This window comes from Accipiter gentilis, chromosome 26 (assembly GCF_929443795.1).
Source record: "Accipiter gentilis chromosome 26, bAccGen1.1, whole genome shotgun sequence".
Lineage (NCBI taxonomy): Eukaryota > Metazoa > Chordata > Aves > Accipitriformes > Accipitridae > Astur > Astur gentilis.
Genome location: NC_064905.1, coordinates 10802374 through 10823145, shown reverse-complemented (window position 1 = coordinate 10823145; position 20772 = coordinate 10802374). Strand labels below are relative to the sequence as shown.

Here is a 20772-nt window from a genome sequence, read left to right as displayed (position 1 = left end):
CTGTCGCCCACTCATGCTAACAACTGCCACAATTAACCTTTGGAGCTCGCTCTTTCAAAGCCCTCTTGTTAGTAACTAGGTAAGCAGCTTTAAATAAAAACGCTGGCACTGGCATGCCCCTTCCCCTGGCTGTAGGGAGCACGGTGGGTAAACTACTCCTGCTCACAGTGAAATGGGCCAGGGTGGGTGTGGGGTGGGCTTGTTACCCCTGTGACAGCAGCTGCTGGGGCAGGCAGGCTGGGTGAATCTTGTACACCACGTTAGTGACTGCAGTTAGCTCAGAGCCGTAAGCTTAGCTGCCCACTGCCCAGGCTGGAGGGGCTCCCAGGGATGAGGTGCAGGAAAGCCCCGTTCCCGACAGTGCTCATCCTCTTCTTGGCAGCAACTTCCCTGTGCCGGTTGTCACTGCTCCTGTCCCCTCTGAGACCTGGAGCCGCGCCGTCCCATTTCACTTAGGAAAAGGGTAAAAACCCGCTCCTCAAGCATTGCCTCTCCCACTAAAGAAACGAGGAGGCTCTGCCCACATTGGGGAGAAATGGAGCTGGACCATCACAGCCCATGAAAGCACGTCATAGAATCCTAGAATGGTTTGGGTTGGAAGGGACCTTAAAGCTCATCTAGTTCCACCCCCCCGCCATGGGCAGGGACACCTTCCCCTAGACCGGGTTGCTCCAAGCCCCATCCAACCTGGCCTTGAACACTGCCAGGGATGGGGCAGCCACAGCCTCCCTGGGCAACCTGTTCCAGTGCCTCATCACCTTAAAGTAAAGGTGAATTTCTTCCTTATATCCAATGTAAATCTACCCTCCTTGTTTAAAACCATTACCCCTCATCCTCTCACTACACTCCCTGATAAAGAGTCCCTCCCCATCTTTCCCGTAGGCCCCCCGTGGAGGCAGTCCTCAGTTAAAAGGCACGCTTGGCCAAGGTTTGGGGTTTTTTTATTCACCACGGGGTGAGAAACGCTTTCTTCCGCCCCAGGTCAGCCTGCTGGCGCAAGCCTCTCTCAGCCTCTACCGAACAAGAGGTGAAACCTGCCGCCTTACTACCCCCCCAGGCCGCGCGGCCCGCGGCGGCAGGAGCACCGGGTCAAGCCCCGAGGTCCCGGCCCCGCCGCGCCCGGACCAACGGTCCAAAGCACCGCGCCAGACCGGCTCTGAGGCGCTGCCCGCCCCTCCGCGCTGCCTGCCGGGACTCGTAGTCCGCACGGGGGGAGCTTCTGGGAGTCGTAGTTGGCGGGCGGCGCCGGCGCGTCGTTCCCCCTCCCTCAGTCAGTCCGTCGGTTGGCGGGGCGATGGCCGCCCGTTCCCTGCGGCGCTTCGGGACCGTCTTCTCCCTCGGCGGCTCGCCAAGGCGCGGCAGGTAGGTGAGGCGGCGGGAGTGCAGGAGGGGAACGGGGCTACGTCGTCCCTCTCCCTCAGCCGTTAACGGTCGCCAACGGCTGCGGCGCTGACCCCTCCCCTCCTGTGGCGGGCTCGCTGCGAGACGTGGCAGCGCCCCGGGCCCGGGCCCGGGCCCGACGAGGAGCTTCGTCGCCGCCGCCGCCGCCGCCGTAGGGGCTCCTCGTCGGGCCCGGGCCCGGGCCCGGGCCTGGGGCGCCCGCGGGGGTGTGGGCCGGCCCGGGCCTCCCCTGGAAGGACGCCGTGTCCCCTTCTCCCCCCCTCAACTACTTACCCTTCATGAGGGGCACGCAGCCGGCCCTTAGCTCTTCAGAAGGCCTGGAAGAAAAATAAGCTCTCGATAAGCAACCTCCTTCCTGGAAAAGTGACGTTTTGAGGAAAACAAAACAAAAAAATCATTTTTCATTTTTGAGGCAAAGCGTTTCTGCGGTCAGTAAGTCACGTTGTGAGGTTGTTTCCTGCCGTTACACGTATCCACGGGGGATTTCTGAGTCTCTGCTTGCCCATCTGAACCATTTATCTGTGACCTATATGTTTAATGTGCTCCTCAGTTTTTGTTTTTGTTAGTGATGCAGCACCTGTACTTTTAGCGTGTTTTGGATGGTCGAGGGAAGAGGGTCCATTTAATTGTGTCGATATTTAGACAGAAAAACAGCGTCCAGTCATATTTTTGGACGTTGTGGAATATGGCTTATAAAATGGAAATCCATAACAGGTGCTTTGGTTATTTGAGTGGAATGTGGGCAGGTGAAAAGAAAAAATGCCAAAATGCATGTTAGTTTATCCCAGAGTTTTTTTTCTGGGGGGAAAAAATGAAAGACCATTTAAATGCAATAAAATAATTCTGCAGCACATCATAGCAGCATCTGCGTTTGGGACTAAATGCGTGTCTGAATGTCCTTCCTCTTTCATATGCTCTTACATGTGTGAAAACTGCGTTGCCCCTTTCAACATGTCCACCAAGTTTGAAATAGGTGACTTTGGTGGAAGCTGAGCAGGCTTCCTTCATGGAGGATTGCCAGAACCTGCCATCGGTGTGAAACTCCTCTTTCTATGCAAGTTTTCTGTGCCCGTGGCTGCGTTGCAGCCAACAGGAGTGGCTCCGTACAGCAAAGCGGTGGGTGGTGGGGCCCAGACACCCATGCTGCCCACGTCTTGGAGACTTCTTAGCCTGGACTCGCTGTAGACTGGGAGCCTACTGCCCAGTTAACACCCATCCTGCATTAAGGTGCACTGCACAAACTTGATCTCCAGTTTCGTCAAAGAGGAATCCTCATGGTATTAATCTCTGGTATCGCTCCCTGATGAAACAGAGTGCAGTAATTGAGGGTAATTAGGAGATTTCCTTCCAAAGCACGCTCATCAGAGCTAAAACACCAATGCAGATGTTTCTGTGTGTCTTGGCACTTGCGTGCTTTGTCATGCTGATTTGGGAGGAGGAGGGAGTGTTTAAGGAGAGATCGGGTAGGACCCTTGTGTTCAGAGGGAACTTGACAATGTCGGTTTGGGATGTTAGGGTATGGTGCCTGTGCTCCAGAAAGAGGTGATACTATTGTTCTGACCACAGAGACCTGTTCTCATTTAAATTCTAATCTTCAAGGACAATTGGCTTAAACCATATGGCTACAATCAACTCCTCTGCTATATCTATCTGCTTGGCTTTCTGTGACATCAGTTTGTAAATCTTTTTGTATCACCAGCTTACTTGTATAATCCCTTCACACGCTCTGGGACTTCCACGTGTCTGTCACTTCAGGATGTGTCAACTCCTCCAGTGGGATTTCTGCCTATTTTTAGGGCAGCTGTGATCAAGACTGTGTTTAGAAGATGGAGCACAGTGCAGTGGACAGACTGTAAATAGCGCCTGCCCTTTTTAGTGGAGTATTTCTTTCATCCTGAAGGAAGAAGTAAACCGAGTGGCATTTTCAGTTCTGCATAATAGTTCTTCTTAAGTATTCCCTTTGGAGTCAGTCTGTGGTTCTTGCCTACAACTTTTAAGGCAGGCTCGTCTGAACAGCACTTGATACCCAGGGCATTTCACTGCACGGGGAAGTGTTCTGTGACTTGGTTTCACAAGCTGGAAAAAGGAGTCCATGCAGGCAGCTCTCTGCTTCACGTAGGCAGGTCCTCATAGCTGAGGCACCAGCTCATTCATGCCCCTCTCCTCCTACACACTGAAACACACCCATCTGTGTAGTGTAAATCACTTGTAGAGGGAAATGACTCACCTTTGCTTCTTGGATGCAGAAGAGTTAACTCATTTGTATAGCTTTTTTAAGACACAGGAGTCTAACCTGTGAGGCACCTAGCAAGGCTGCTTTCTCAGTTGCATTTCAGGTTCTTTGGCTCATCTGTAGCATGGCTAATTTCCATCCCTGCAGCTCTTTAATTTAAATGCAAGATGATAAAGGACAAAGCTTGCAGCTGGTGCTTACCACGGACGCACCTTTTATTTACAAAGAAAGCTTTGCAGTTGTTTAAAGCTTCACAGATTGATTTTGAAGGCTTGGTGAAGGGGGTTGTTCTCTGTCCTCAACTCCTGTTTAGTCTACTTTCTATAACTTTGAAAAAGTGCTATGTTAACCAGTCAACAAAACGAATGTGACAAGCATCTTAAAAATCATTCAAGATGGGTTCTTGTGTGCCAAACAAATCTCTCTGCAGCCAGGGTTAAAGTGTGGGGTTTTCTTCTGTGTTGGCATTCCTGGAACCCAGAACCGCTGTGGCTGGGCAGCTTTTTGAAAAGAGCCTAGTGACAGCCCCTTGTCTGGTTCTTTAAAGATTAGTGTGAGGAACGTCCTGATGTAGAGCAAGTGTAGGTAGCAGAAGCACTTTCAGACTTGCGTCTGGTATGTAATGTGTTGAGAAGGAGTGGTTTGACATACAGATCATGTTTTAAGTACCCACTTAGTAAAAAAATTGCATATGCAAGTGTCTTCAGGTGGGAAAAGGAAGTTTGTTATTAGTGTTGTGGGACATTTAGCAACCTTGTATTAAAGATAAAATGAGGAAACATCTGGGCTGCTAAGCAGGGAGTGGTAGGAGATGCTTGGTGGTCTTTGGGCAGATATAAATCTTTTAAACTGTGCTTTGGTCATAGAGCTGAGCCAGTCTAAGCCTTGGCTGCCACCTAAAGGGGGACACCTCTTCCCTTCCCCATATTCTCCCTTCCACATTTCACCAGGCTTCACGTGTTTCTCTTCTCTTTTGTACTGGCACTTGCACTCATCTGATCTGTCAGCAAACCTATTCAGGGACACAGTCAGAAAAGTTGGGTTTGAAGGTTTTTTTGTAGGGTTAGTTTTCAGCTGGTTTAACTCCCTGAACCTTCGTTCTGCACAGCTCCAGTACTGGAATAAGGGGAGCAAACCTGTCCCAGTTGCCACTGTAAGCTCAGCTTAGCTGGATTGCTGAACAACACTTTGGTCTCATGACCGATTTAATAGACCCAGAAACAAAAGGTGTGTACTTCTGCGACATTGTACCTGAGCAATATAGTCTTGCTGAAAAGTAAGAAAGCTTAATGGTGCAGGCGTGGTAACATGAACTCAGCTATATTGATTCTGGGGCCTAAATTAGCATCTCTGTGCAGTGTTGAATTGTGCTGTATAAACACAGTATTTTGAGTCGGTGACAGTGCAGCAACCTCTGTGCACTTAGTATATGCAAAACCCCTCTATTAAAGGGGATGTTGAAAGCCCTGCTCAAAGGAAGAGCCCAGGTGTTCCCAAAAAAAGGCAACACCCTTCCTTCTTAAGTGTATGTTAAAATGTTTCCTGAATGGACCTGGTTTGGAAGTAAACTGAACTTTCTGCTGCAGACCCTGTTCATGGTGTAAGGCGTGAGAAGGAGGTGGGCTGAGGCTTTGGCCTCATGCTGACAGGAATGGGTCCTGTCTAGGTTGGTTTGTAAAAGCAAGTGGTATAGGAGGGGGAGTGAAAACTCTTGCTTTGGAGTGACAGCATTGTTACCACAGGTGAAGGGCTTTCTGGAAAAGAACAGAATGAAGAGAAAAATGTTTTCTTTATTTTTCAAAGTGTCTAGCATGCTGGTTTTGATCATCTGCTGACCAAACTGTTTTCAGATAGACTTCTATTATCTAGTTTTTTGAAAACATGTGAGATTGTTACAGTATAGAATAGGCTGCTAAGCTCCTAGGCGGTCTTTATACAGCTCAATCCAATTACCTGGCTCGTTGGTTGTTTCATCATTTCATCTAAAAGTTGTGGAGTCAGGCTCCTAGATGAGCTCCACCTGCTGTACCAACACAAACGACTGACAAGTGTGCTTTTTAGTTGAAAAGCATACCTGGGATGAAAAAGTAATTGGTAATAGGGTGGGCTTAAGCACTTGAGGCTTGGGCTTGTTTTGGGGTTTTTTTGCCTTTGGGACTCTTTCATTGCCAATAGAGATAAAAACATTTGAAGTGCTTAGAAATATTGGAGAATATTAGGGACAATTTTCAGTTGGCATGTTCAGTTCCTTTTCCAAACACAGCTAATGGAGCTGTGAAGATCCTGGCAGAAGGCTCCAGAATATTTGGGATGGACACAACTTGGTCATGTCTCTGACACTTCTCTTTGGTTTCTTAACTATTGTTTGTGCAGTGGACATGAAAGCTGGATACAGTCTAGCAATTGTTACTTTGGAAGAAGAACTGATTGGCAAAAGGTTCAAACTCTCATCCTCTTCACTCAATAGGAGGAAAACTGAATACACCAAATACAATGTCTGTTTGCAACCAGGAGAACAAATGGGTCGGAGCATTTGGGAATTGGATCCTCTGCTAGCCAGCAGTTTGAGATGTGTATGTCTTTCCTTGCTTGTTGACTTGCTTCACAGAAATCCACAGCCATTCCACTGGTGCGACTTGCTCTTTTGAGGTCACTGTACCATCTTGGGTAGCAGACTAGGCTCTGCATGCCTATCTTAGAGTGCCATGGGTTTGCAGCTCTTGCTGAATTTTGCTCAGAACATTGGGGATTTTTTTAAATAACTGTATAAACAGCTTTACACTACCTGCCTCCTTTTCAAGACTACCTTGCAAACATTTTTCTGAAGTTTGTCATTTGATATTGACCACCTGTACTAGGAGGTCAGCAAAAATGCAACTCACAACTTGTTTTCCTGTGAAAATCTGACTCTTTTCAAGGTATGTCAAAGAAGTGGTGTATAGCCTCTGTAGTGACATGTGAGTCTAAAATAAAAGAATTTTGCAAAACATCTCTTTCTTTGTGTTTCTGTGCTAGTTGTCCATATTTTCTGAAAAGTGCTAAAATTTTATCTAGAATCCTATGTACCTTTTTTAAGAGAGCCTGCTTTTAGTAATTACACTAAACTAGAATTCTTGTTGAGCCTGTTGTTACTTAACTTCCCTTCTTTGTCTCTAGTTTGTATTTCAGGGGATCCCACTGTGTTTTCAGCACTGCAGCTCAGCAGAGAAGTACAGGAGATGAGTGTGGTCCAGAAGATCCCCGTGATGAGCCCAAGCATCCCCTTTCTGACTGTGCCTTAGAGCACAAAGCCATCAAATTGGAAGAACAAGTCCGGGATTTAACTGTGAGTATGCTGCTGGTGGCATCATGATGTCTTTCGTTCAATCCCCTTGACTAGGTCTGTCTTTCAGCCCCGGCTTTTTCTGTAAGCCCTGTAACACACACACACACACACACACAATGCCACTGTCCTGTGGCAGCCTTCAAAGCAGCTGTGCTCTGAGTGTGAGAGGGTGCACTGTGAAAGTACAGTCTGCCTTCCTCAGAAACACCATCTGTCAGTAGCACCTAGGAGCAAGACACTGATAGTATGATCCTGGCAGGCAAAACTGTATGCTGCAGGTGGTCTGGTCAGTTTTTTCACAGTGTTGTACAGAGGGGATAGCAGTAGATTCATCCGATTAGTATCACATGCTGTGTTGCACAGGATTCAGATTGTCCAAGAGGGGAAGTCCTCCTTAGTGACAGTGGTGTGGTGGAAATGGTAGGGATCATGTTATAGGGACTTTGAAGAACAGATGTGACTAAGGAGAGGATTAAATACCACAGCACTGGGCAATTCTGGAGATAATGGCCCTGAGAATACTACTGCACCAAGCGATAAATCAGCCAGTTGCAGATCTGTTGCTGAGACTGCCAGCTTGCCTGCTAGAGAAAGGAGTGTCTGAATAGCCACAGTGAGTCATGCAAAAAGCAGCAGCCTGACAATGCGGTGTGGTGTTCAACTGAGCTTCGCCCTGAATGCTTCTGGCCTTCACTTGGGTCTTTTGAGGGAGTTGCAGTTGTGCTGATTAATCAGTAGGAGAGAGACCTGGGTTTGCATGTAATGAAAATGCAGAAGCCCAGCACAACATTCTGACATGAAGTGGGCTGTTTTTAAAGTGTTTCTAAGGGATTGCCAGCTGTCAGGAAATGGATTTTACCACCTCGTTTGATGTGTCCCCTTGCTATCGTGGTTACAGGAACGATACCGGAAAGCCTTGGCAGATTCTGAGACTGTCCGGAGGAGAACACAGAAGTTTGTGGAAGATGCCAAGCTCTTTGGTAAGCAAAGTGAGACAGAGCTGCGCTTACTGTGGTGGCCTGCCTGCCTGAGCATAAAATGCTGATCAACAGCTTTTCTCTCTCCCCCTGTCTTGCCCTCATTCATTGTAAAGTTTGGTGTGATGTTTGGCCTGGACTTTTGGTGTCTGGGCTTACTCACTATTTTTTCTCTATGTCCAGCTGTGTCCCATCAGGTTTATCTCAGTGACTGTTTTGTGATTATTTTTTTTTATTTTATTTTTTTTTTAATGAAATAGGCCCAGTGCAGTTGAGTATAGTTCTGCTGACTTGGTTGAAATTACAGGCTCTTCTGTATGCTGAGATTTGGCTCTGGCAGGGTGTATTTCATACTCAGCTGTGTCATCAGGTTGTGATCTCCTTTACTATATTAACAGCCTCTTCTTTTCTGCTCTAGCTTTTAGGAGGTAGATGGTGGGACAAAAGTTGTCAATTCCTATCTCAGACATTCTTTAAAACTTCTATAAGAAATATTTTACCATCAGTCAAGTGAGCTGAATTTGTAGCTTTGGCCACAGAGGCAGGTGAACAGGGAATAAACTGCTGTTTAATCATTGCACTCTGTCAGCACCGTCTCTGAGAAACTGTTATTCTCCACAGTGCATGAATTTTGGAAGTTTTTTTTGTTCTAGTTTTGTTCTAGCTTTGAAATAAGAGTTGCTGTATTTTTCTTACTGTTCTACCAATTGTGCTACAAAATGGCTGTCGAGTTCTGGGATAATCAGCACCATTGGTTTTGAGGGGGGGGGGGTTGAGGTCTTTGAATTTTATATGTAGTATGCTTCAGATCTGAAGAAAAATTAGGTTCTTTATTAGAAGTTGCTCACAGAGTGAGGCATGGGGGTCTGTAGAGCATTAAAACAGACTCTAGTGCAAGAGGAAAACCTGAAAGGAAGTTGTAGCAAGGTGGGTGTCAGTCTCTTTTTCCTAGGTAACAAGCGATAGGATGAGAGGAAATGGCCTCAAGTTATGCCAGGGGAGGTTTAGATTGGATACTAAGAAATATTTCTTCACTGAAAAGGTTATCAAGCATTGGAACAGGCTGCCCAGGGAAGTGGTTGAGTCACCATCCCTGGAGGTATTTAAAAGATGCCACATGTAGATGTGGCACTTAGGGACATGGTTTAGTGGTGGACTTGGCAGTGTTAGGTTAACGGTTGGACTTAAAGGTCTTTGCCAGCCTAAATGATCCTGTGATTCTATGAAATGGTTGGTAACCGGTCTGCTTCTGTGTGCTCCTTTGTTGCTTCTCCTTTATGCTTCTTCATTCTGCGGATGTTTAAACATGTATGTACAACCATAGACAGCACCTAACTATTGTTTCTCTTTCTTTGTTTTCCTAATATGTCTTTCCAGTAAGTTAGTTACGGCATCTATATAACTGAGGGAGGCTGTTTTTCCTGAAATTTCTGCACTGTGTAGTACACCACTTCTGGAAATGTATACAATCTAAACCCATTTTTCTATTGAAATAGACTGCATGACTTGTCATGACCAGCCCATGGACCATCTTTCCCAGTCCCTCCGCAGTAGTTTTAACTTATGAATAAAATTGAGGATGTACTTTTGAATGGTCATGTATTGTTTTTACTTCCCCCCATTGTGTTTGTTCCCTGTGCCCATGCGCATTTGTGTGAGTTGCTTGGCAAAACACTTATGTCTGTGGGACTGTATGAGAGGGTGTGGAGCAGTGTCCTAAATGACAAGTCTTAGTTGCAAGAACTTTTTGGAGTGACATACTAATGCTCTGCTTTGTCAGGTATACTATATATATATGTTGATTTATATAGATGTACCTTTCCTGCATATACCTTGATTTGGGGAGTTTTTAGATTACTACCCATGTAATGATAAAGGTTTGGCTACAGGATACAGAAGGCACCGTCTGTTCTCACTAAAGTAACGGTTCAAATCAATTAGGAGCTTTAAACATGCTTTCAAACTGCTGTGACTCTGTGCCTATCATTGGTACTGTAGCTCTGTATGTTCTGTAAACTGCCCTTCATTTACTTCTTGCTTCTTTGTGCATGTAGGGATCCAGAGTTTCTGCAGGGACCTTGTGGAGGTAGCAGATATCTTGGAGAAGACTGCCGAGAGTGCCGCAGAAGAAGCAGAGCCTAGTAATCCAAATCCAACCCTGAAGAAAATCTATGAAGGCCTCTCTCTCATAGAGGCCAAATTGCAAAGTGTATTTGCCAAACATGGCCTTCAGAAAATGAACCCTGTTGGTGGCAAATATGACCCATATGACCACGAAATAGTCTGCCATGTACCAGCCGAGGGAATGCAGCCAGGCACAATAGCACTGGTAACTCAGGATGGCTATAAACTCCACGGTCGCACTATCAGACACGCACTTGTCGGCGTGGCAGTAGAGTCACAGGAATGACGTGGGCTTACCCATTGGCATCTGGGACCTTACTGAGCTGAGGACCCCTCAGCACTCGGTCACAACTGCAGCTGCATGTCTTTACTTATTTATTAAGCTAGGTTTGTATTGTATGTTGGCTTCTTTATAATGTGTGCAGTCATTTTGCCATTAATTCTAAGGTACCTGTATATTTAATAATCCTTTTTGGAGTGTGTGGAGTAGTACTAGAAGTCCTGCTATTTGTCACAAATGTGGCACTGTAGCCCCTTTCTCTGTTGCTCATTTCTCCATTAACATTTTTATGGGGAAGAGGGGAGATATGGGAGAGAAAGGGAAATTCTCTGAGAGCTAAGGAATCTTGTCTCCCGGTTCCATCTCCAAGACAGACTCCTGCAGTGGCCTTCAGGAAAGTAACTTCTCTGCCTCAGTTTCCGTATCTGTATTAAGGGACTATAATAATACTTACTGACCTACCTCACAGGGATGTGGTGAGGCTTTTTCTTTACAAAGCACTCGGGAGAAGAAAAGCCCAAAGGGCTGAGTATTATTATCAGGGTGGTTTTCATGTCTTCTCTTTGTCCCCAGACCCCTCAGGTGGGGATGAAGATGATCACTTGAAATGACATTTAGGGCAGCTTTTTCTTCTGTCACTTCAGGAAAACAATCCTGAATTAGTGAAATCTTGTGTCGTACTACAGTTAAATACAGATGAAGTTTTAAAGAAAATTCAGTTGTTAGGTCAGACTAATGTGTTAATATTTGTTCTCCAGGTAAAATTTTAGCTTGCCTCCTTGTTCCGAAAGGTAAAACAGGGAGTAGCAGTTCTTGGTAGAGCCAAAAAACTGTTCTCAAATCTCTTTTTCTCCAACCAAAAAGTATATTTTAAAGGAGAGTAATTTCTCTTCCCTGATGGGTATTTGTGCAGCTTTCAAGCATGATAAACTATATGCTCTTTGTTGCAGCTGCTAGCAAAATGGAGATGTGCCCTTAAGCAGGAAATCTGGACTGTTTTGTTTTCTCAGCTCTCCAATAATGGTACTCGGATAACACTAACTTCCAATTCACACTCAGATTCGACTTTTGCATGGTCATAGTAGATATTAAATCTTTTGGGTTTTGATGCAAGGAGAAAAATCTTTTCTACTAAAAGTCTCAAGTGCCCTTGAACCAATTTTAGCAGCAGTGACAAGAAAGCCAGAGAAGCAGAAGGCTGAGGAAGTGAAAGCTGACCTCAAGCCGTCCTCTTAGTTGGAGGCATGTTGTTGTCACAGCATGGCATATGTATTTCCCAGTGGCCCTTTTGCCTGGGAGTCCATTTATCTCAGCTGAAAGGATGCAGTCACTGAGTAAGATCAGAATTTAACCCTTTACAGAACAGCAAGCGGTATAATGACTGAAGAGTTATATAAACCAGCCTATGGTCTGCACTACACAAAACAGAGGCAGGAATGGTTGTTTTGGGGTTGTTTCTTACTGATTCATTAATTCCTGCCTTTTTACTTTCTGGAATTGGATCCATGGCTGGACAGTTATTTGAGATCCACTTCCAAAAACTCTTTACTTATGGTGGATGCCATCACTGGTTTGGAAGAAAGCTTATTCATCTCCCATTCCTTTGCAGGCTTCAGTTGCATAATCCTTTTGTGGTGGACTTCAAGATTACCGCAGTCTTCAATTAGCAGCTATCGACAGTCTTTCATCTGGGGAGACTATGTGCAGCTAGTTGGTTGTCATTCCAGAAATTTAAGGAAGATGCATGTTTCTAATATGCTCCATGCAAGCTGCTTTAGTGACAGCTGTGTGTGGGTGACTCGGTAGTGGGTACTTTCTGAAGTGCGGTTTTCTGCCTCTCCGTAGGTAGGTTTTCAGGCAGGTACTTGAGATTTCAGCCCTGAAACAGCACTTCATGGCATCATTAGATCACTTTGGACAAGTGCTCTGGTTTTACCATGTTGTTGGAAATTACAGAGACATACAGGACTTCATTGTTTTGCTGGTCTACTTGCTGACTGGGTCAGCAGGTTACGCTGTTACTCAAGACAGAGAACAGGTAAAATACGAAATGTGGCAATGCAAGCCTTGCTGTTTTGCCTCAAGACTGTCTGCAGCCTGTTCTGAGGAAACCTTGCCTTCAGCTGGAAGGAGCGGTTGGGTTCTCTGCTTCCTCTTCAGCCCCTGCTATATCAGCTGAGTCTTTTTGCAATATGAGGGGAGAGCTGGTTCTGGAAACTAACTTTGAATGTAAAACTGTATTTATAAGGAACTAAACAAAAGCAAAGGCATTTTACATGACAGGTAGTTTTCTGTCATAGAAAGGCTGCAGCTTACCTGAGCCAGATTTAGAAGTAGTGTATGACCACATGCAATAGGATCCAAATCCTGTTTAAACGGACCCATGGAGCCACTTGGCTGTGAAAGTATACTACAGCTACTTGGTCCACCTTCGGACTATTTGCCAAGCCTGTCTGTTTCCTCAACTAGTATTCACCCATTTTTGCCTTAAAGAAATAGCCTAAAATGCACTCCAGACCTTCTGTCTGTACTAAGAGGTTATTGATTCAGCTTATATATCTGGGAGCCACTTTCACTGCGGCACTGTTGTGTCGCTAGAGCAGGAATCTGAAGGATCCAGTTCCTGTGCAGTCTTTCTCACCCTCCCAAAGGCCCTGTTTAATTTGGGGCAAGCTATTTTCCCAGTTCATGCCCCAGTTTTTTTCAATCTATGAAACTTCTACAGGATCTTATTGGGCTTTTAAGATGATTACTGTAAGGTGTACCCATTGCTTAGAGACTCTTCTACAGAAGTTACCAAAGAGATAAATACTGTAGCTGTTGTTTGTCCTAGTTTCTGCTTCCTTTGAATAGTGAAGTGAAAATGAAATAACCAAACCTGGATTCCATCACAGAATCCAGATTTCCTAGGCAAAATTTGATGCTCTTGCCTTTCAAGCACACTTAATGATCTCTTTTATCGTAGGTGAGATTGCATAAGGGTGGATTGAATTTCTCCTTTGTAGGTTCTTGCTCCCTTGTCTGCCCTGTTTGTGTAAAGCTTGCACACTCAGCACGGTGGGGCAGAGTCCCCGTTGATGCAGTTCCATTGCACTCTGCAGAGTTAGACCAGAGAGGAGACAGGGCCAGGAGCTTTTTCTCTCCAGTCACTTTATTCAATGACTATGTAGTAAAGCACAGGAGTACATTAGCAGGGATGGAATAGCAGTGGAGAGGAAGTGTCATGTACCTCTTGGTCATTTCCACTCTGTTTGCCTAGCCATGAACTGAAGGGCTCGAGCTGGGAATGCAGACAACTAGATAAGATGTGCATGAGATGCTGATGTGTGGACCTGCATTTCTCCTCTCGGGAAGTGGGCAGCCCCACTGAACGTGGGGGTTTGCCTTGTTCTGTGACCTTGCTGTACCCCTCAGTGCTGAGGGGGTATTTGAGTTGAACTCCTGGACAAGTCTCCAGTGGCACTGTCTCATGAGCATGGCAGCGTCTTAACTCTGACCAGGAGCAGTGCAGAATGTGAATGTCACTTTGTGAACCTTAAATTCTCAGTGCTTCATCAGCAGAGCTTCTGTTGAGAGAGACAGCCGTGATAAATCAATAGCTATTAGCAGTCCTTTAATTTTTAAAAAAATGTATTTAAGTTTTATATTGTGAATATTGTAGTATTTTTTTATTTTAAAACTTGAGATGTTTTGATATTACTTGCAAAGTCAAATGAACAAAGCATTGCTAATCTCCAAAAATCTAAGTCCATTTAGTTGGTGGGAAACCTGTATATATTGTATTTTTTTGTGTGTTTCTGTGCTCTTTGTTTACCCAAAGGTTCTAGCTGTATGAAAGACAAAGACTGAAGTGTGGGAGTGGTGCAAGTAATTGACAATGACATTTGAGTTAATGTTGGAAAGGGCTGATTTCCTTTAGATGTCCAGATACTGTCCATTTGCTAATAAAAAAGAATTGCAGTTGCTTCTTTTTCCTTTCTTCCCTGCACCAAACTGCTGCTTGTTCCGACTGCCATTCTAGTCAGGTGGGACTGTGGATTGAAAGGTTTCTCACTGTTCCTGATCCAATTGTCTACAATAAGGGCTATAGTCCATGGCAGTACATGTTGAACATTTTATTAACAATGCTTTATGTGGACTCCCAGAAATGCACACACATGTGTGCGTGTCATCTTTCCTCATGCAGGTGAGTTGTTGGGTATTTCTGCACTGATAAACTGTCTGGGTGTGTCATTCTCTGGTACTTCCATGCCTGCTTCTGTGTCTGTTCCTAGTAAGTCTCCTCACAGACCATCGTGTAGAGAAATGCTGTCTGCCAGCCTTTGGTAGTGGTTCATTCTGCAGAACTCTGCCAACAGTTGCAATCTTGATACCTGGTTTTATTTTAGCCATTCTGTTCTCTCACAGCTTGGCTTTGCTGCATTTTTGCCCTTTTGCACGTGGTATGTTGGTAGCAGACATACTGCATGGCAGCTGAATTAAGGATGGCTTAATATACAGTGTGTATTAACGCTTGTGGTATCTGCAGGCAGGTTATGATTTCAGGGATTTGTTGGAGAAAAAACCAGGCTTTCTCTCACAGGGTGTGTGATTGTAACAGATCTCATTCTCCCTTCCCACATCCTCTACAAAAATAGCCAGGCCTCCATTCCTGGTTTTGCCTTAGTTCCGTAACAGTTGGTGCCATGTCGGTGGGCCTTGATTGCCTTGATCTCCTGAACCTCTGAATGTGCCATGGCACTTCCCACTAGAAAAAACCTTTGCAAAAGACAATTTACAAATGGCCTTTCTGGGGTGAGCTGTAAATTCTTGTGCTAAAGATCTGCCAGCGAAGTCCTCTTGTGATTGTGGACTCGTTCTGCCTAAAAGCAGCTGTGGTGGCATTGCTCGGTGTTCGCTAACCAGACTAGACCAGGAAATACTGCTGCCTGCTGCTGTGTTAGTAATTTCTGGCTCTGCTGGTTTTTCTCTGTAGCAACAGGGAGAGTTGGGAGTTTTCAAACCACAGCCACTGCCATCTGCAGAAAAGCATCGGAGCTTGTGAACAGGCGGAAGAGCATTTTGCTTATGGCACAGAATTGCAGAACACCTGCACACAGGGCATGGTCTGCCGTGAGAGGGAGGCAATCAGGAGTGGTGCTGACCCGGACTCCTAGGTGCCTTGCCGCATGTACAGCCAGAGTTTTTTGTCGCCCACAGCCATGGTGAAATCAGGCTGGTTAAGTAAGAGCTTGTTAAAACCTGAGGCATGCTGCAAAGATATTTGTGTGCTGTGTTTTAAGCAGCTTTGGGAACGTCATCTCCCCATCCTGGGTGGGTTGATACTGCCCATTGTAAGGGCTTGGGTGAGCTGAGCTATGGTAGTTTTTGTCTGTGGCCCTCCCTTCCCCGCAAATGTTCATGCCTGACCTTCTGGGTTTTGCATGCTCTCCCATGCAGGAGCTCTGAAGTGGTTGCTGGCTGGAGGAAAGGAGGGGGCCTGTGCTTGTGTTGTGTTTCTCCTGAGACAAAGTTCAGATGACGGATTCTCAAACTAAATTTTGTCCCTTGGTACAGAGCCAGCCCTGGGCTACAACAGGCTCTGGGTCTGTCATTACATGTCCTACCTGTTCCAGTTTTTGCTTAGTCTTTGCTATCCTTTGTAATCTGAGTGGAACCAGGCTCTCGGATGGCACAAGCTGCTGGCTGTTGGGCAGCTTGTTTTGCCCAGGGCAGAAAAGCGCAAGCAAAAGCTTGAAATGCGCTTGCTCGATGCATGAACCCCCGCGGGATGCAGCCTGTTCCCCTCCTCCAGGTACTGAGCACTGCGTGCCATTGCCCGTGTGCAGCCTGAGCACGTGGAAATGCGCTCCGGCAGCAGCTTGGCCCGAGTACTGCCCTACGGTGCAGCCCCAGCACGCTTGCGGGCGGAGAGAGGTGGTGCCAGGGGAGGGGAGCTCCTGGTTTTGGGCCCTTGGTTCCCCATGGGGTTGATTGCGAGTGGGATGCCGCTGAGCGTCCTGGTGGGCGCGCAGCCGGCGTGTGAGGAACGGAGGGCACTGAGGATCCTCGCTGTGGCCGTCCCGGGGGTCGTTCGCGTGCCGCACCCCCCGCTTCTGGATGTCGAGGGTCTCCTCTGACCCCCAGCGTCGCTCTCGGAAGGCGAGTGCTGCGAGATAAGCTGTCACAAGGCCTGCTTTTATGCTGCTGCTGTGTCTCGGGCGAGCCCGGTGCTGCGCCTGTACCCCTCCCCCGAAAGCCGGGGAGCAGTCCGAGGCTCCCCGCATCCCTCCGGCTCGGCGGGAACAAAGCCCGCTCCCCTCCCCGTGCTGGCCCCGCTCCTCCTCGCCTCGCCGCCGGCGGCCGCGCCGGCTCAGGGCTCCCAGCGCCGGGGCAGGCCTCCCTCCGCCCGCCAGCAGCGGGCTCCCCGCTCGGACCGGGCCGGGGCGGCAGCGGGGGGCCGAGCCTGCGGTAAGGGGCGGGCGGGGCCGGGGCCGGGGCGGGGCGGGCGCTGCCGCTGCCGGGACCCGCTCTCCGCGCCGCCGTCCCCGCCATGGCCCCGCCGCCCGCCGCGCTGCTCCTGCCGGCCCTCGCCGCCCTCCTGGCCGCGCCCGCCGCCGCCCGCGCCCCGCCGCGCAGCATCGGTAGGAGCCGGGCTGGGGGGGTCGGGGAGCGTACTGAGGTGGGGAGGGGGCACCCGTGCCGGGTACCGGCAGCACCCGGCCTCCTCTCTGCTCGCCTGCCTGCCTCCGGGGGCGGCGGGAGGGGGGAGCTCCGGCATCCCTCCGCGGCAGCCCCACTCTCGCCTCTTCCCTAATTCCCAGAGGCGCTGGCCTCTTCCCCAATTCCTCCTCCTCTCCCCCCCCCCCCCCAACCGCGGCCGGGGAACCCGGGGCTCCGGGCGGGGGGGCGCAGCGGCGTCCCTCGCCTGACCCGGCCGCCCTCGCCCCTCTCCCGCCGGCAGCCGTGGTGGGCGCCGGGCTGGGCGGCTCGGCCGTCGCCTATTTCCTGCAGCAGCACTTCGGGCCGCAGGTGCAGCTGGACGTGTACGAACCGGCGGGCGTGGGCGGGCGGCTGGCCACCGTCACCGTCAATAAGCAGCAGTACGAGAGCAGGGGAGCCTCCATCCACGCCCTCAGCCTCCACATGCTGGACTTCGTCAAGATCCTGGGTGAGCGCGGGCACCCCAGCGCTTGGAGGCCTCCCTCCCTGAGCCGGGGGGGGCTGGGGTGCTCCCCCCCCCGCCCCGGGCCGTGCGCTTGGGGCAGCGGGGAGGGCTGCTTCCAGTCCACATCGGCACCCCAGGCGTGCGGTCACCCTCTTGCTGTCCCTGTGCCCCAGCCCTGTCGTCCCCTGGAAGAGAAAGGGACGGGGTGGCGCAGCAGATCATCAGGGCGAGGGGTCCTGGTGGAATTGGCGGGGGGAGGGGGGGGGGGGGTCACAAACTCCCACCAGTTTGTCCCAGTAGGCAGCGGCAACTCCATGGGATACTCAGCATGTAGGATCTCCCTAGGGTCCCAGTGCCCTGGGGGTCTCACGCTCCCTGATGCTCCTCCAAGAGCGTCTTTGCCCGCATCCCCACTGCCGCGGTGTTTGGTGCTGGCCTTTCCCAGCAGCCGGCCAGCCCCAGGGAGGCATGCCAGCCCGGCGGGTCCGGGGCCCCTCTGCTCCCTGCAGGCCTCAAGCACCGGCGTGAGGTGGCAGGGAAGAGTGCCATATTCAGCGGGGAGCACTTCGTCCTGGAGGAGACTGACTGGTACCTGCTCAACCTCTTCCGGCTCTGGTGGCACTATGGCATCAGCTTCCTGCGCCTGCAGATGTGGGTGGAGGAGGTGATGGAGAAGTTCATGAGGTAGGAGAGCCTGCGGGGCTGGGGGGACGCAGGGGCTCTTCCCTGGCACCAGAGCATCACCGGGTGCCCTGTTCTCCTGTCCTCTCCAGGATCTACAAGTACCAGGCGCACGGCTACGCCTTCTCCAGCCTGGAGGAGATGCTGCGCTCGCTGGGGGGAGATGCCTTCGTCAACATGACACAGCGCTCAGTGGCCGAGTCCTTGCTAGAGGTGGGCGTCACGCAGCGCTTCGTGGACGACGTCATCGCGGCCGTCCTGCGCTCCAGCTACGGGCAGTCGGTGCTGGTGCCCGCCTTTGCAGGTTAAACCGGGGACTCCCTTTCCTCCCCGTGTGACTCTTCTCCCTGGCGTCCCCTCCGTGGGCAGGCTGTTGAGCCACCCTCCTCTTCCTCTCCCCAGGAGCCATGTCACTGGCGGGGGCCCAGGGCAGCACCTGGGCAGTGGAAGGAGGCAACAAGCTGGTGTGTTCGGGTCTGCTGAAGCTGACCAAAGCCAACGTCATCCCGGCCAGGGTGACGGGCGTCTCTCTGCACAGCTCGGGTGAGCCTGGGCACGGGGTCTGCTCTGGGTGCTGCTGGCCTGGGCGTGGGTCTGGGGGAGCCAGGGCAGGAGGTTGGTGGTGGCAGCGTGGGGATGCTGGGGCAGAGAGCGAGTGTTGGGAGACTGGAGAGCATCCTGGTCCTGGTAAAGCATTTGGGCGAGGGTCTGGGAGTCTGTCCATCTCCTCCCCTTGTCTGATGTGGTGGGGGGCCTGTGGTACGGATCTCGGCCCTGAGGTTCTGCTCTCTCCCTTCTGAGGTCCCTCAGGTCTCTTCTATGGTATCAGCCTTGTTGCAGGCTTGCTCCCCTGTCCAGCACAGCAGAAGGGCTGGGTAGCTGGGGCTTGGGGGGTGGGCTGTGCTGCCCCAATCCTCCTTGCCCCACTAGGCTGGGGAACTTTCCAGCAACTAGGCTGGAAACTTTCTCCCACGGGCTTGATAAAATCTTTCCGCTTCCCTAAAGCATCAGCAATTCATCCATAGCCATCAGATGCTATGGTCCAGCACTGGTGTGTACTGGAAAACCAGGGGATGGAGGCCATGCTAGAAAAAAGGGGGCCAAGGAAATACCACTTGGGGCTCAGGACTACTCCTAACTTTCCACCATCTCTTTTCAGAGGGGAGACCCCTGTACCAGGTGCACTACGAGGGTGGTGAAGGCCATGGCTCAGCTTTTTATGACATGGTGGTTGTGACGACTCCCCTGCACCCCAGCAGGAGCAACTTCACCTTTGAGAACTTTGAGCCGCCCATCGCTGACTTTCCTGGAGCCTTCCAGCCCTCTGTCACCTCTGTGGTGCATGGCTACCTCAACTCCTCCTACTTCGGCTTCCCCGACCCCAAGCTCTTCCCCTTCGCCAGCATCCTCACCACCGACACCCCTGACCTCTTCTTCAATGCCATGGACAACATCTGTCCTGTCAACATCTCAGCAGCTTTCCGTCGCAAGCAGCCCCAGGAGGCCGCGGTGTGGCGTGTCCTCTCCCAGCAGCCACTGGACAAGCAGCAGCTAAAGACCCTCTTCAGGTCCTACTACTCAGTGCAGGTGACGGAGTGGCAGGCGTATCCCCGCTACGATGCTGCCAAGTCCCTCCCACCCATCGTGCTCCACGAAAACCTCTTCTACCTCAGCAGCGTGGAGTGGGTGGCCAGCTCCATGGAGATGATAGCAGTGGCGGCCAAAAACGTGGCCCTGCTGGCTTACAACCGCTGGCATCAGGACCTGGACAAAATCGACCAGAAGGACTTGATGCACAAGGTGAAGACCGAGCTGTGACACCCAGGGGAGGCGGTGGGCTGGAAGCTTCTGTGTGTAGTAGCTTGGGGAGTATTTATTGCCTTGAGGATACCAGGGGGTTTGGGGCTAGGGGAGAAGGGACGGGCTGTGTCCCACATGACTTGAACGTGTGTTGCCTTCGGGAATAGAGTCCTGCCCAGTGTTGCTGTGTGTCTGTGCCACGTGCCTCAGTTTCCCTGTTACCCCTCCCCAGGCTGTACTGGAAAGGAACCTGTGCCTTTTCTGGTGAAAAAGGGTCACTGTGCATCTGGTTTTGAGAGGGACCTCAGGGGGCTTTCAAGGATGAGGCTGGCTGGCATCAGCAGCAGATGGGTCCCCCCACAGTGAGCTTCCTGGCTCCCACGGCAGCCTCTCCTGCCTTCCTGGCTTTGTCCCCGGGAAACTTGGTGGTAAGGCTGGCTCCGGCTGGGGCAGTATGTCCCATGGCCTCTCCCGTGCCATGCGTGCATGGGGCCTAGACCCGCTCGCTGGCCCAGCACCCCAGGAATGGGTGTGCAGGGTGGGCTGTCACAGGTCCTAGCTTGCAGGGAGAGGTGCTTGCTGCAGGGTGCTCCCTGTTGCCAGGGGTGTCCAGGCTTCCCTGAGCCTGGGGCTCGGCTGTGTTTTGGGGGGTGGAAGAACCTCACTGGGAGAAGGCTCGCAGCACCCACCCCCGGGCAGGCAGGGCCGGAGGGGCAGCGCGATGGGCCGAGGCAGGGGGCGGCTCAGACAGGGGTCAGCAATGCACTTTATTGAAGACCTCAGAAGCTGCCAAACCACCGTCCG

At 50.2% G+C, this 20772-nt stretch overlaps 1 protein-coding gene across 5 annotated transcripts; it reads left to right on the top strand.

Annotated features, from left to right (window-relative positions):
- The first annotated feature begins 12 nt into the window (after positions 1-12).
- LOC126050826 (prenylcysteine oxidase-like) lies at positions 13-20157 on the top strand. 5 transcript variants are annotated; one of them, XM_049829232.1, is made up of 8 exons: positions 13-1362; positions 6791-6959; positions 7858-7939; positions 17284-17490; positions 17997-18171; positions 18261-18472; positions 18571-18711; positions 19328-20157. In XM_049829232.1, exons 1-8 carry the CDS (start codon positions 1295-1297, stop codon positions 19984-19986), a joined length of 1713 nt encoding a protein of 570 aa, XP_049685189.1. In that variant the 5' UTR covers positions 13-1294; the 3' UTR covers positions 19987-20157. The 5 variants fall into 5 exon arrangements, 3 of the variants coding, with proteins under 3 accessions (XP_049685189.1, XP_049685191.1, XP_049685190.1); XM_049829233.1 differs by lacking the exons at positions 13-1362; positions 6791-6959; positions 7858-7939 and adding an exon at positions 16870-16963; XR_007509659.1 differs by lacking the exons at positions 17284-17490; positions 17997-18171; positions 18261-18472; positions 18571-18711; positions 19328-20157 and adding exons at positions 9991-10447; positions 14527-14558.
- Positions 20158-20772: the final 615 nt, after the last annotated feature.